Source organism: Lipophrys pholis, assembly GCF_963383615.2.
Source record: "Lipophrys pholis genome assembly, chromosome: 8".
NCBI lineage: Eukaryota > Metazoa > Chordata > Actinopteri > Blenniiformes > Blenniidae > Lipophrys > Lipophrys pholis.
In genome coordinates this window covers 24,256,062-24,269,933 of record NC_137630.1, presented here as the reverse complement: position 1 = coordinate 24,269,933, position 13,872 = coordinate 24,256,062, and the positions used below count along the sequence as shown (strand labels likewise).

The window sequence follows — 13,872 nt, the reverse complement described above, 5'->3', positions numbered from 1 at the left end:
ACGCCAGCGGGTTCCAGTGTGCCCTCCACCCGCCCTGCTCCACACATTTTGGGCTTAACCCCACAAAAGAGGGGATAACAGTTGCACTATTGCCTGGTAGAGGAGGGGGTAATCCAGGGGATAATGGGGCCACAGCGGTGACCCCCTCCACCCCCGCCGCCCGCCCTCGTCAACCAGTTCGTTCTGGACTCGGGCTGCGGGAGTGAGAGGCGCCAGTCATTTTCACAAAGCATCATGTCATCTGCCTTTAAATGATCAACAAATGAGCGTCACTTTTTCAAATACATTTTTTTATTCATGTCTGCAAACAGTCGAGAATGTAAATAACAAAACCTGAGGAATCCTGTCCGTGTTGGTGTGTTTGTTTGATATCAAAGGGTGGGCATGAAAAGCACAGATGCAGCATCTCAATAGGCACTATGGCAACTGCCTCATGAAAGAGTTTGTCCCCATGGTGATGAGAGCGGTTCCTCGTAAGTAGTTTGTTGGAGGGAGAAAATGGCGATTGTGTGGTCATCATATCTGAGATCTGTGAGCGTGGCGTCAACACAACAGCTTGAGTTCACTGTTATATTGTACAAGATGCAAAGGAAGTTCTGGTCTGAGACGGTGGTTCACATCCAAAAAAAAAAAGAAATGCAGAAGACTAAATAGAAACGGCTTCATTTAGAATTTTATCTGCTGATTAAATGAGAGCAGTGACCCAACAGTTGATTTCAAAGCAGAAACTGCTGTTTAGTCTCATTGCTCTGGTCCTCTGAGCAATAATTACTCCCTTTCTACTATAATTGATATGAAAATCAGCCAGATGTTCAGCCAACACAGAAAAACAGGACAGGCAACACTTTTATGTTTGTTTGTATTTTTTAAAAGCAAAGCAACATCTGTGTTGTTTTTAATAAATGAAGACGTTTTAACAAAATGGATAAAAGTGGGTATTTTGTGGGCAAGTCTTGTGATTTATCCTTCTATCTCAAATAAAACAAGAACAGTTTGATTAATATCTAAGGTTGTCAAGTTGATATGTTTCTTTTTTGATCCTAATGATAACTTTTAGGTAAGTTGGTCAAAAGTTGCTGAATATTATGTCTTTTTGACAAAAACAGGTGTGATTTGTCAGGTGGATTTCTGAGGTTTTACTTCTCAATTTAAACCACTAAACCATCCTGCTTCACTACTCTATCACATAAAAACTATTCCAATCAATATTTGCTTCAGAAAATAGATAAAACAACCTAAAGAGACAAATGCATGTTCCCTTTCTGCACTTAAGCTCATTTGACCACAAAGATTAAACTTTTCAAAATGTCATAATCACAGCTTAATGTCAGGGTAAAAACTGGAGTTTTTAAGTAATATTTGCCTGGATAAACCCAATGAACTCAATGAAAAATGTTTTACGATAGATATTGATTAATCATGGCCTGAAAAACAACAAAAACAAGAAGAAATATCACAGTTTAATGTCTAATTTGAGCTGGTTTGCAGCCCTCTGGTCCAATCAATGCTCCGCAACTGAAGAAATGCTTTTTTTGTTATCTAACCTTTATGATTGTTGCTGTTATGTGAGACAAAATAAATCCTGTATATCTGCTAAATGAGTACAATACCCAGAACTATTGCAGTGATAAACCTTATAAGAACAAACAAATACTAATAGATGAACAGTCAGCTCTTTCTGGTGGTGCAGGCAATTTGCAGGTCAAGATTAACATCTAGAGCGACACGACGGCTCAAGACTGTTTATGTGTATATGTGAAGTGTAATCAAAAAACTTAAGTGCTGAGTAAATACTGAGGCTTTATAGCAAACTTCACTAAAATGGGAGTGAATGTTCCGTTTATTTTGGGATTATTTCTAGCTGTTGGTGTCGAGTTACACTTAAATATAAAAACACAACAATAAATGTTTTTTCACAGTTTTTGTGTAAATGTTGAGGTCAGTCACGCTGAAGACAACTCAGTGGGTCAAAATAGAACAGAGAAACGCAGAAGGTCTCATCAATGTAAAATGATGGCATGACAAGATGATTAGATTATTATGGAGAAACAAACAAACAATTGTATATTGTACTTCCTCCTGCTGTGATCCTTCATCCTTCCCGATGATTTGGGAAAAGAGCCAGAATGTAATCACAGCTTTCTTCCATTCACCGCGAGTCCTGAATGACTCTCCTTTGTATCACAGTTATCTCAGACACTCCCCATTCGATACGCTTGTGTTTCAATTTGCCCGGACATTGTGCGTCAGTCTGAAGAGGCCACAATCACTTCAGTGTGACGCTGAGTGAAAGACTCATTGTAGTTTTCTGAAGATGTGTTAAATTGCTCAAGGTCGGCGAGTCTGACGGAGGCCGAGTTGGAGGGCCGGATGTCATCCCTGCAACGGGAGACACATTCGCAGTGATGCACAGGTCGATGTGATAAGGCCTGAGGTGTGTGTGTGCGTGTGTGTGCGTGTGTCAGGAAAGAGAGAGAGAGAGAGAGGGAGGTAAGGAGAGAGGAAGAGGGAGGAGGCTGCTCTCATCAAAGGACCTCTCAGAGTCCACAGGTTAATGAGGGATGTAGCCGAGATCTTCAAGCCCTCAAACCTGAAGAGCCGCACGCAGTTGGACATACGAGGGACAAACAAGGAGGAAAGGCTGAGGAAATCTCACACGGCGAATTTAAAATGACATGGCGTGAGGTAAGGATCTTAATTCAATGATAGAGTCTTTAAATCTTCCATGATGCACAGAACTCTTTAATCACCACCTCAAGATAAAATAGGAACTAAAATGTATTAAATTCACCTTTTATGAATGTCTCACCAAAGACGTCACTTTTTATGAAGCTGGGTTTGAACAGATTGTCAGTTTATTATAATGAGTGCTTTTGTAATCAAGACAACAGTAGGATTACATGTTTTGAAATGTCACCTGACTTGCTCAGAGTCCAATATGATGTCTTATATAAGAGTTAATTATGTATTGTATATTATAATTGGACTTCATATAACATAATTCCCTCCCAAATTCTTTGGTTTTTGAATTATTTGAAAATTCTAAATATAGACTAACACAGTGTGTGTCCCCTTTTCCCGAGGAGCTTCGTAGTCGGCAGTTCTGGCGTGCCATGGTGGCAGAGCTGCTTGGCACCCTGGTGTTAGTGAGCGCCGTGCTGGGTGCCTCCTTGCCAGGCCCGGGAGAGGCCCCTGGGGGGCCCCTGTACCCAGCTGTGGCCGTGGGTGTGGTGATCGTTGCACTGGGACACTGTTTTGGAGAGATAAGCGGGGCACAGGTGAATCTCTCATAGTCACGCGCAGATTTCAAGATGTGTGTCTGAAGCCTTGTAATGGAGGCAACAAAGCAATCGTGATAGGTGGAAAGGAAATACAGACATTTTCTTGTGATAAGCCGACACATTTGATGTATGCTATTTCATTCAGTTAAGGAGTTTAGTTGAAAAGGTCCAAACCTCCATCACACAGCAGTTTTGTTACTGAAAAGGACGGTATGATAAGCACTGATGCATTTGATCAAGCCGTTCAATTTTTTAAAACATCATCATGTAGACAAAAGCTGAATGTGACAAATATGAAGCATAAAACAAACAAAAAAAACTACGTGATCAACCATGTTTTCTCAATATTACCTGAATTCTGTTGGGTATTATTCTTTAGATGTCAGTGTGTATTTGTGTCTCTGATCAGGTCAACCCTGCCGTGACTCTGTCTCTGTTGGCCACGAGGAAAGTGGATGTTTTGCGGGCTCTTGTTTTTATCGCTGCTCAGTGTCTGGGAGCGTCGTTGGGAGCTGGGGCGCTCTACCTGGCCCTGCCAGTCAGGACATTGGCGGACCACTTTGTCAACAAGGTCAGTTCCACGTTTACGTGCGACTACTCATATTCTGGACAGCTGTGGCTAAACGGATGTGTGTGTGGATAAGTGAATGTCACTAATATTGACACAGCTGTAACAGTGAAAATCCATTCATTCTTTTTAAAGTTTGAAGTCATTCTTTAATGTTCCTTTCTGTTTCGGTGGAGACTGACAATAATCTGTAAGAACCAGTTTACCTGCATTTTTCGGTTTACGTTTCTCCTTATTCTTTTTCCTTTTTACTGCTTGAATCACACTCAGGTGCCCATGGAGTTGAACGCAGGTCAGGCTCTGGGTATCGAGGTTCTGTGCACCTTCCAGATGGTCTTTACCATCTTCTCAGTGGACGACCAGCGGCGAAGGGAAAGCCCAGAGCCGGGAAACCTGGCCATTGGATTAGCACACACTGCTGGAGTGTTGATAGGGGTAAGAGGAGCTCACCATCCAACTGATCGACCGACGATCGACCGACCAACCAACCAACCAATGAATCAACCAACCAATAAATGAACCAACCAACGACCCAGCCGACCGACCGACCAATGAATCAACCAACCAATGAACTGACTGACCGACCAACTGACCGCCATCACGTCAATCAATCAACCACAAGACTTTGTGGATTAATATAGAAAAAGATATTGATTGTATTTGATGAGTTGATTGGAAATTTGGTTTCACATTTGTTGAATTTATATTCTCTAAAAGTAAGTCATATTCATATTTATGACTCTGCCTTCTGACAATTAATGTTTGAAGCATGAAACAAATTTACACAAAACCTGATTCTAAACAATAACAACATCATGGTTTTTAAAAGCACTTGGCCATCGTTGAGTGTTTTCTCGTGATTTTACTTATGGTTCTAGGCTCCCAACATTGAATATAATAACTAGTAGTCTTGACTAGATTTACTTTGTGATGACACTTCTCTCTGTCCAGGCCCGGTTTTCTGGAGGGAGTATGAATCCTGCGCGAACTCTCGGTCCTGCGATCATCACCGGCTTCTGGGAAAATCACTGGGTGAGAGACGATTTACGTAAACACTGCTCAGGAAACTATTTTAATCAGTGTACGTTAGAAAGTAGCCGCACAGAAAGTTGCCCGGTTGTCTTATCATGTCGTTGGCGTGCAGGTTTACTGGCTCGGACCGGTGTTCGGCGCCGTGCTGGCCGGAGTGTCGCACGAGTTCTTCTTTACCCGCAGCGCCTCTCGACAGAAGCTGGTGGCCTGTTTGACCTGTAAAGACATCGAGATCGTGGAGACGGCCAGCATGACCGGGTCGTCTCTGTCCACGGTCACGCAGAGCGCCATGAGAGCCAAACAGGCCAACAAGCAGGAGAACAACTGACGACATACCGGAGAATACAGCGTTTCTGCAACATGTCAGCGCACTCCCCTCTAGATGTGTCACTGAGCTCCCAGAGGACCAAAGAAAACAGAGAAGAGACTTTCAAGGTCAAACACAGGAAATGCTCTAATATACAACATGAGAAGGCTGCTGGAAGTGATCTGAGGGAGTAAAAATACCTGATCAGAGAATCATTATATCAGGACGTGCGCTGTCTTGCATTTTTAAACACATTAAGGCAAATGTGGCAAAGAGATTTATGGTGAAAAATATTGTACTTTTTAGTTCCAGATGGCACAACGAGCACCAAAAAGGTATCTCAACATTACTGTCATTCATTTTGGCAGATAAACTGTCTTTTATTTTCAAAGGTTCATAAATAGTTTCTGGTTTCATAAAGGCTAAATCACTCTCCTGTCTGTTGTGTAATTTCTAAAGTAATCTTACTGGATTGTTCATAGATATCACTTTCTTAAAGTACGAGCACAAAAAATCAAAGTAAGACTCCACATGGGTGTACCGGGTTGTATAAGAGTGTTATTCATGTCATTTATTATTTATTTCATTTATTGTTATTTCATTAATTTAACGGTAAAAAAAAAAAAGAACATGTTTTTTTCGTTCCACGTTTCATAATTTCTGATTTAAAACTCTGTGCAGTCAACTCAAGACAAACCCAAAAAACACAAACATGACAATCATCGGAAAGGATTTCTTTTAACAGTGTCGACCTGCGGTGTTTTCTCTAAGCTGCTGAAATGTGCTGAAGGTCTATAACGTTGTGAAATAATACTCGGATTAATCAGTCTTTTCACTGCATGTTTGAGGCGGGAAACTCAAGTGGAAGCTGCATTTTAAAGAGGCTTGTGGGTGACCCCGAAGGTCCCTGTTGTTTGTCATTAGTGTATATAAATGTGTAGGCAATATTGTCAGACACAGTATTCACGCTCTCATTATAATATGTAATAGAGACCCATTGAAATCCTGCTGAAAAACACCCTTATCTTCCGGTTGCGTGCCGGGTTTGCGAATGCTTTGAAATGCTAAAGAGCTCCTTACTCTGCACTATGGGTTCAATGATGCTCTCAATCAGTCCAGCGTCTCTCTCATGTCCGGGTCTGTTTCGTGTGCATATCACCCGCGAAGCTCACAATGAAATGCTCCGTCATGCCTCCGTAATGGCCCTACAGAAAGAAGACCTTCAGTCGGAATAAGCTTTGTAATTCCTTCTTTAAAAAAAAAAAAAAAAAAAAAAAAAAAAAATCTTTTTATTAGTAAGCTTTGTAATTCCAAATGAAAATAATTACTGCACGTGTGTGTGTGTGTGTGTACGTGCATGTCTGGGTGTGAGAGAGACAATGCTTTTATGCTTTCACGAGACCTTTAATCATTCTTGTATGTGCGTGTAAAATAAATATATTAAACATAGTAATTTGTGTTTCGTTTGAAGAGCCTTTACAAATCATTCAAAAGCTACACGTCACAGAATGAGTCACAGTAATTTGTTCCAGTTTTCCCACATTTGGGTTCACCAAAATGTATGTGATACTTCTTAAACTAAAACATTTTTTCAAATCTAATTTCAATGATGTCAACTTTTTCAATCAATGATAAACTATAATTTTTGATAGATATATTTAATAAATCGAAAGCCATGTACTAACTTATATTTCACAATTAAAACAAACAACCGTGTGACGTTGAGGCTAAATGATAATTATAAAATGTTTCAATTTGATTTGATAAAGTTAAATCTTATTTGAATAATTGCATGCAATGCATACATTACACTTCAGACAAACTAGCAATTGTATGAAATAAAGTAAAAGTGATTCATCAATGTTATCTAATGACTTCCAAAACATTCAATGATTACTTACTAGTTAATGCAAACATTACATAAACACCAGCTTTTTAAGGTCCTTACAGATGCTTTACATAATAAGAAAATTGATAAAAGATCAAAATAGTCATTTGACTGATAAGATCAGGGTGAAATCTGAAATCATAATTATTAGAAAAGATCATTCAAATACTTGTTAATAGTAAAATAACCATTAACTGAAATGGAACTCAGAATTATTGTGGCCATTACAAGATGTCGGTGTAATGACAATCATTAATAGACTGTTTGGGGTTGACATATAAAGAAAAAACTCTGGTAATAACAATTAGTACCAAACGCAAAGTGAATATGAGAGCACACACACACACACACACACACACACACACACACACACACACACACACACACACACACACACACACACACACACACACACAATAGCCATAACTGCCACCGTGCCGCCAGCACTTTGCATTGTGTGTGTTCTTTCTAACATGCATTAAAACGGCAAGCTCAGCATTCTGTATTCATCTCCCCCAACACACACACACACACACACACACACACACACACACACACACACACACACACCATCCCCACTGCCCCGCTGAACCAAACTTTCTCCCCCCCCCCTGGCATTGTGAGCGCACACACACTGAGAACATTCAGGTCGTCAGTAGTACGTTGTCCTGCAGAGCGCCAAGTGCAAACCTCTGCCCAGCACCCCCTGGAAGCCCCCATCACATCAGAAGACACGATTCATTCTGTTGTATGAATCATCGCTGGGTCATTGGTTTTGGCTTCTTGTTCTCCAGTTCTTTCACATTTTCCACCTTTGTGTCATCCGGTTTCTTCTTGGCACACACTGCGAGCCCCTCACAGCTCTGTGTCTCCGCCACACATCTAAGGTCTGAGCTCAGGCTATGAGCCCTGAGGCCATGTCAAGTTCAAGTTTGACCACGGCAACGTTTCCCGGCTAGCAGGCCATCACCGAAGGGTTGAATGTAAACAGAAAAATAAACAGAAGATAAAACATCAAACTTAAACATTGTAAATTTAGGACTTTGAATCGCATGCTGTGCTTCAGTTTAATATGTATTTTTGTCGACACATAGCCCACATGCTCGCCACAGACAATGGTTTCACAGGGTCAGGCTTTTCAGTGTATGGGTCAGTTCAGCGCTGTTAGCTTAGGGCACTTCCGTCCGTCCGGGGCCCCCCAACTGTATTATCACCATGTGTGTATGTATGGTGTGTGTGTGTGTGTGTGTGTGTGTGTGTGTGTGTGTGTGTGTGCGTGTGTGTGTGTGTGTTCTGTCCTTGTCTATCAGCATTTGTCTCCCCCTGATTATGACAGTTATGATATGTCAACAGATGACATACGCCCCAAAGAAAACACTTTCGTCTCAGTTCCAGCTGTTCCTCACATGGCTCTTCCACCTATTTTCTCACTCCTCCTCAGAAGAAGCACAGCACGCCATGGTGCAAAATATGACTTCACACTGAAAGTCTTTCACAGATTCCAACTCTTTATTGCTTAATGTTCGTCCTTCCAGCTTCTCTTGCCCTTTCGTTTGGTGCAGTTCTCTTACTGGGGGGCGACAGAGGGGTTAAGTTTGTTTGATTTAGGATGGCCAGCACACCCCGCCCTTGGTCCTACAGGGGGGATTATGGCGTCACCTGGGGCCCCTGGGGGGTATTATAAAGCTCCTGCCTGGCCCTCTCCCCTCTGTCAGAGAGGCTAAAAGGTCCACTGGACACTCTGTCTATCCCTGTCTCTACTTTAGAAACACCCCTTTAGCATTGATGCCCACCTCCTCTTGACAACTCATCCCACCTGAGACCTCCTCCCGCACTCCCACATCATCTCACACCTATGTCTTTACGGCAGGTGGACAGAGGTGGCAACCAAACGCAGCTGAGTTGACTTTACCGATCCAGTTCACGGTCCGGTAGCAGTCTGCTGAGTGGATTTGTCTGTTGACTTTCTGAAATCCTGTTTCGTCTTCAAACTCTCTGGGCATCGTTCTTTTCGGTCAGCTGAGTTTGCTGACTTCAGAACGGAGACTCCTCTTTTGTTATTTTTGGCATCTGAAGAGGACTGAAGAGGTAAACATTTACCAATTTTGAACTTGCGCCAAACTATTGTCAAAGAATCTTCTTCATCCGGTGGACAGCCTCCTGTCACCATGTGGGAGTTTCGATCTATGAATTTCTGGCGGGCGGTCTTCGCCGAGTTCTTCGGGACCATGTTCTTTGTATTTTTTGGCATGGGTGCCGCCCTGCGCTGGACCACCGGGCCTCATCATGTCCTGCATGTGGCCCTCTGCTTCGGTCTGGCAGCTGCTACCCTCATCCAGTCCATTGGACACATCAGTGGCGGTCACATCAACCCTGCCGTCACCTTTGCTTACCTGGTCGGCTCTCAGATGTCTCTTTTCCGCGCCATCTTCTACATGGTCGCCCAGTGCCTGGGTGCTGTGGCTGGAGCCGCAGTGCTGTACGGAGTCACGCCCGGCAACATGAGAGGCAACATGGCGATGAACACAGTGAGTATTCAACATTAATTGTGAAGGAGTTTAATTGAGCCTGGTTGGTGTCATTCACAATTACAAACGAGTCAAAAAAGCACGTACTGTATATGGCAAAAAAAAAAGACAATACTGTATCAGGAGTCATTTCTGACATTTCTGATTTCTTCCACTCACTCTGTCACTTTGCTTCCATTTGCGTGTCTCCAGCTGCAGCCTGGCATCAGCCTGGGGATGGCCACCACTGTGGAGGTTTTCCTCACCATGCAGCTCGTTGTTTGCATCTTCGCCGTGACTGATGAGAGGAGGAACGGCCGTCTGGGATCTGCTGCGCTCTCCATCGGCTTCTCTGTCACTATTGGACATCTCATGGGGGTAAGACCCAAGGAAAACCCTCGGCAAAGTCATCAATTATAGATATTATACATTACGGCATAGTAACAGGCGTCATGTGTATTTAGATGTACTACACCGGTGCTGGAATGAACCCTGCCAGGTCTTTTGCCCCTGCTGTGCTTTTCAGAAACTTTATCAACCACTGGGTAAGACCTGATATCAACATTTCTCCTCCTCTTTATCTGGACTCATAAACGACCCAACAGTCAGTGAGATGGTTTTTGATTTTCGTTGCAGGTGTACTGGGTCGGGCCAATGATAGGAGGAGCCATGGGCGCACTTCTGTACGATTTCATGCTGTTCCCACGCATGAGGGGTCTGTCCGAGCGCCTGGCCACACTGAAGGGCAGCCGGCAACCCGAGAGCGAGACCCAGCAGGACACCCGCGGCGAGCCCATCGAGCTGAAGACGCAAGCCCTATAAACCTGCTCCTGCCCCCGTTCTCTGACTGGGGCCGAGGGATGAGGGGCAAGGCCCTGAGCTACGCCAACCCCACCTCCACCGCCCCGCCCACCTCATGCCTTTACACACCATTGCACAAGACTAACCCAAATACTCAAACGTAGACTAACACGTATTAAGTTTCTGCAGCGCTACTGTAAAAAAATTACACACACACACACACACACACACACACACACACACCTTCAACTTCAACACACAACGAGACTCCTCTAACCCTGATCCTCACTCTGTATTCTGAACTGCTATTTTTATTTTATTTTTTTAATTATTAATATAAATGGTGACCAGAGCCTGAACCAGTCACCGTCTCGTGTCTCTCTGCCTCTCGGCCTGCTCGCTCCTTCCAGCTGGCTGACCTCATCTGCGATGCAGGCGAGCGTCTAAACAATGACATCCAGCAGAGAGGGCTGTGGCGGGTGGTGGTGGTGGTTGGGGGCAGGATGAGCGTGAAACAGACGTCACGTGGCTCATGGGGCAGGTGAGGGTGGAGTCGAGGGGTGGGGGTCGGGGTTTGGGTGGGACAGAGAGGGCAACACTCTGGGTTTGTGGTCGTTTCAAGTTGGGTTAGACCAGTGAAGATGGGCATGCTTTTCATTATTCATCGGAATTTATCTCCATTTTCTTTTTTGTTTTGTTTTCTGCACTTCAGACACAAGAAGACGTGGATGTATGATACCATTAGATTTTACCAGGGTTTCATTATTTTCAATCACTACATTTTATCTGTGTGTTTGTGTTTGTGTGTGTGTGTGTGTGTGTGTGTGTGTGTGTGTGTGTGTGTGTGTGTGTGTGTGTGTGTGTGTGTGTGTGTGCGCGAGAGTGAGTGTGTGCATGCGCGCCTGCCCGTACGTATGAGTGTGTTTGCAAGTGAGTGTGTATATGTGTGTACGCGCGTGATCAAGATTGCAGATACAGTACTTTTTATTTTGTTTTATTTTCATTGCCGCTCTCCTGTTTCGTACCATTGACTGTGTTCATTTTGTCATCAATTTTTAAGACAGGATCATTTCTCCTCCCCTCACTGTGGTATTTGCTATGATATTCATTTTTACATAAACCATCTGCTTTTTTGTTCTGAACCAGCGCAATCCAAAGCAAATGTTGTATCCCAGAGCTTTACATTGAGTCTCCTTTTAATATTTGATCCTTACTGGGAGCACAAGGTGTTTCAATAAAAATTTCAATGATAATAAACATAAAAAACTTGATACAAGGGTTGGCTCATCTTTGCTTGTTTAACCTTTTTTGGACATTACATGTGGGAAAGACTGAGTTGCAATAGAAGATACTCACCAGTAGAGGGCGGAAAGAGCACATTATAGCCTATCACACTTAAAATAAGAGCACAAATGAACCATAAAGAAACAATGAATATGTAGTTAAAACAAAAAGTGAAATTACCCTGGAGTATGCAGATAAGGGAGGGGTTGTTTGTGTCAGAGAGCATCCACCCTACAGCAGGACTATTGCTGGAGTCTGATAAGAAAAGTAGTGAACAATGATACAAGTAAGCATCTTCAGCTGCCTCCTGTTGTTGTGCATCACAGCTGATAACTACCGACAGACAGACTCCACCTCCAGACCTCTGACGAAGCATGAATGCATCCAACTGCAGCATGAATGGATAAAACAAATCAAGTGTCGTCTGTTTTATTTGCTCCTTTGAGCTTAAACCTTGTTCAAACAAATTAAATGGGACACATCAAGTAGCTGCATGGCGGCAGTGTTTGGTGTCTCCACTCATGTTAATGAACCTGGTCAATGTGGGTTAATTGCTATAGATTCCACATTCCAGCTGCTGGGAACAACTGGATGTAATTCAGTACTATAAACTATAAATAAAATCATATTACAGCACTCGAAAATGAAATAAAAAATGATGAAAAATAACATTATATAATCTTCCTCAAATATGTTGTAAGTGAAAGCACGTCCGCTAAATGTCATGTGTTTATTAAGGAAGAAAACATAGAAGCTTTTCATAAAATGTGCTTTTTCACGCAGAGAACACCAAATTTTGTTGTCTGCCTGTAAATTTTCAGTTTTTATTATATTTTACCATTAGTTTGCCATTTCCCTTCGCCATAATGAAGTCTAAGAATATACATTTAATTAGTGCCACATACCTGCTGCTGCAAACAAAAAAAACAAATGTGTATCAGTCCTCTGCTGAAAATAGTCCCAGCAAGAGAGAGAGAAAAAAAAATGTCAACAAAATGACATGAATGCAGAGAAAATAAATCAGTTGGCTGTAAATAAAGTCCTCTTGGCTCATGGTTGGTGGAAAAGTTGTTTGTTTGTTTTTTTCTGGCAGAAAAGTAGAAAATGAACCATAAAGTGTTATGTGGTATAATTTATGAGCTGTTGGACCTGACAGCCTATACTTAATGCTAAATAAGAGGTTAAAGTTTATTTTTTGTCTCCAGAAGTCGCTATAACATATCTGCAAATGGGAGCAAAAACAAACCCCACATTTGTTTCAATATGCTGCTAAATAGAAGAACCAAACAAGAGCAACAAAACTCTAGTCGGAATAATATCATTAATTGACAAAAAAATGTACTTAAAATCAGACAGGCTACTTTGCATTCGTTGTAAATAAGAACATAACAAACACATCTTTACCAAATAATTGCCTTCGAGGGTTATTGGGTTTTTTTTTCTTAGCATAAACACTTTCTTTTACCAAATCTTGAAAATCCATAAATCTAAATATCCCTCCATCCAGTCTTGCCAAGGTCAAAATAACAGTTCAAACTGGCTCCAGGCAGGCTATAAGTATATTCTTGTTTATTTTTTGGTTGGGAAATCACCACAGCTCAGCTCCTAGTTTTCACACAGATTTTCACACAAATGACGAAGGTGTTAATTGGAGAGTTTACGAACTCCAGCTTCCATTTTCTGGACCCCCCAAAAAAAAAAAAAAAAAAATCCCCCGGAGAAATAAACATGAAGCAAGCCCTGCTGAATGCTCTCTGAAACCAGCGTCCCTCTCTGCTCAACATTTCCAGCTCATCAGTGTAAAGTATCAGTGTGACATCAAAGAAATGTCAGTGACTCATGAGTGACTCTGCGAGCTGCTGCTCCAGTTCATGCAGCGGCTATTTCATCAAAAACATCATCCTTTCACTCTGCATTCATGTCTGGGCTGGAGCTGTCATTGTATTTTTTTTACTTTTTGTCTATGATTTACTTTTTTGTTTGAGTATGCTTTATTTGCACTGCCCTGAAGACTTTTTTTCCTGTATTTTATCTTTATCTAATCAGTTTATTCCTAGTTTTTAATTATATTTTAGCTTTTAAAAATAGAGACCTGTATATTATATTATTTTGTGTCACTAAATTCATATATTTTCAAGACATTTTATTCGCCAAGTCTCACACATATTGACAATAAACCTGACTTTGACTTGACTTTGTTTCAG

The 13,872-nt window shown here is 42.0% G+C and overlaps 2 protein-coding genes across 2 annotated transcripts; both read left to right on the top strand.

The window, feature by feature from the left end:
• The first annotated feature begins 3,080 nt into the window (after positions 1-3,080).
• Positions 3,081-6,441, top strand: LOC308112735 (aquaporin-4). The gene is made up of 5 exons (XM_080468469.1): positions 3,081-3,278; positions 3,691-3,852; positions 4,120-4,284; positions 4,801-4,881; positions 4,994-6,441. Exons 1-5 carry the CDS (start codon positions 3,114-3,116, stop codon positions 5,207-5,209), a joined length of 789 nt encoding a protein of 262 aa, XP_080324595.1. The 5' UTR covers positions 3,081-3,113; the 3' UTR covers positions 5,210-6,441.
• A 2,803-nt stretch (positions 6,442-9,244) lies between these two features.
• mipb (major intrinsic protein of lens fiber b) lies at positions 9,245-10,405 on the top strand (the record flags this gene model as incomplete). The annotated part of the gene is made up of 4 exons (XM_080468468.1): positions 9,245-9,604; positions 9,797-9,961; positions 10,048-10,128; positions 10,220-10,405. The coding sequence occupies 4 exons, from the start codon at positions 9,245-9,247 to the stop codon at positions 10,403-10,405; spliced, it is 792 nt and encodes a 263-aa protein (XP_080324594.1).
• Positions 10,406-13,872: the final 3,467 nt, after the last annotated feature.

Excerpts from the sequence above, each read along its gene's own strand:
- LOC308112735 (XM_080468469.1), top strand. The coding sequence starts at position 3,114 with ATGGTGGCAGAGCTGCTTGGCACCCTGGTGTTAGTGAGCGCCGTGCTG. Across the intron at positions 3,853-4,119 it reads CGGACCACTTTGTCAACAAG|GTGCCCATGGAGTTGAACGC; the intron begins GTCAGTTCCACG and ends AATCACACTCAG. Across the intron at positions 4,285-4,800 it reads CTGCTGGAGTGTTGATAGGG|GCCCGGTTTTCTGGAGGGAG; the intron begins GTAAGAGGAGCT and ends CTCTCTGTCCAG.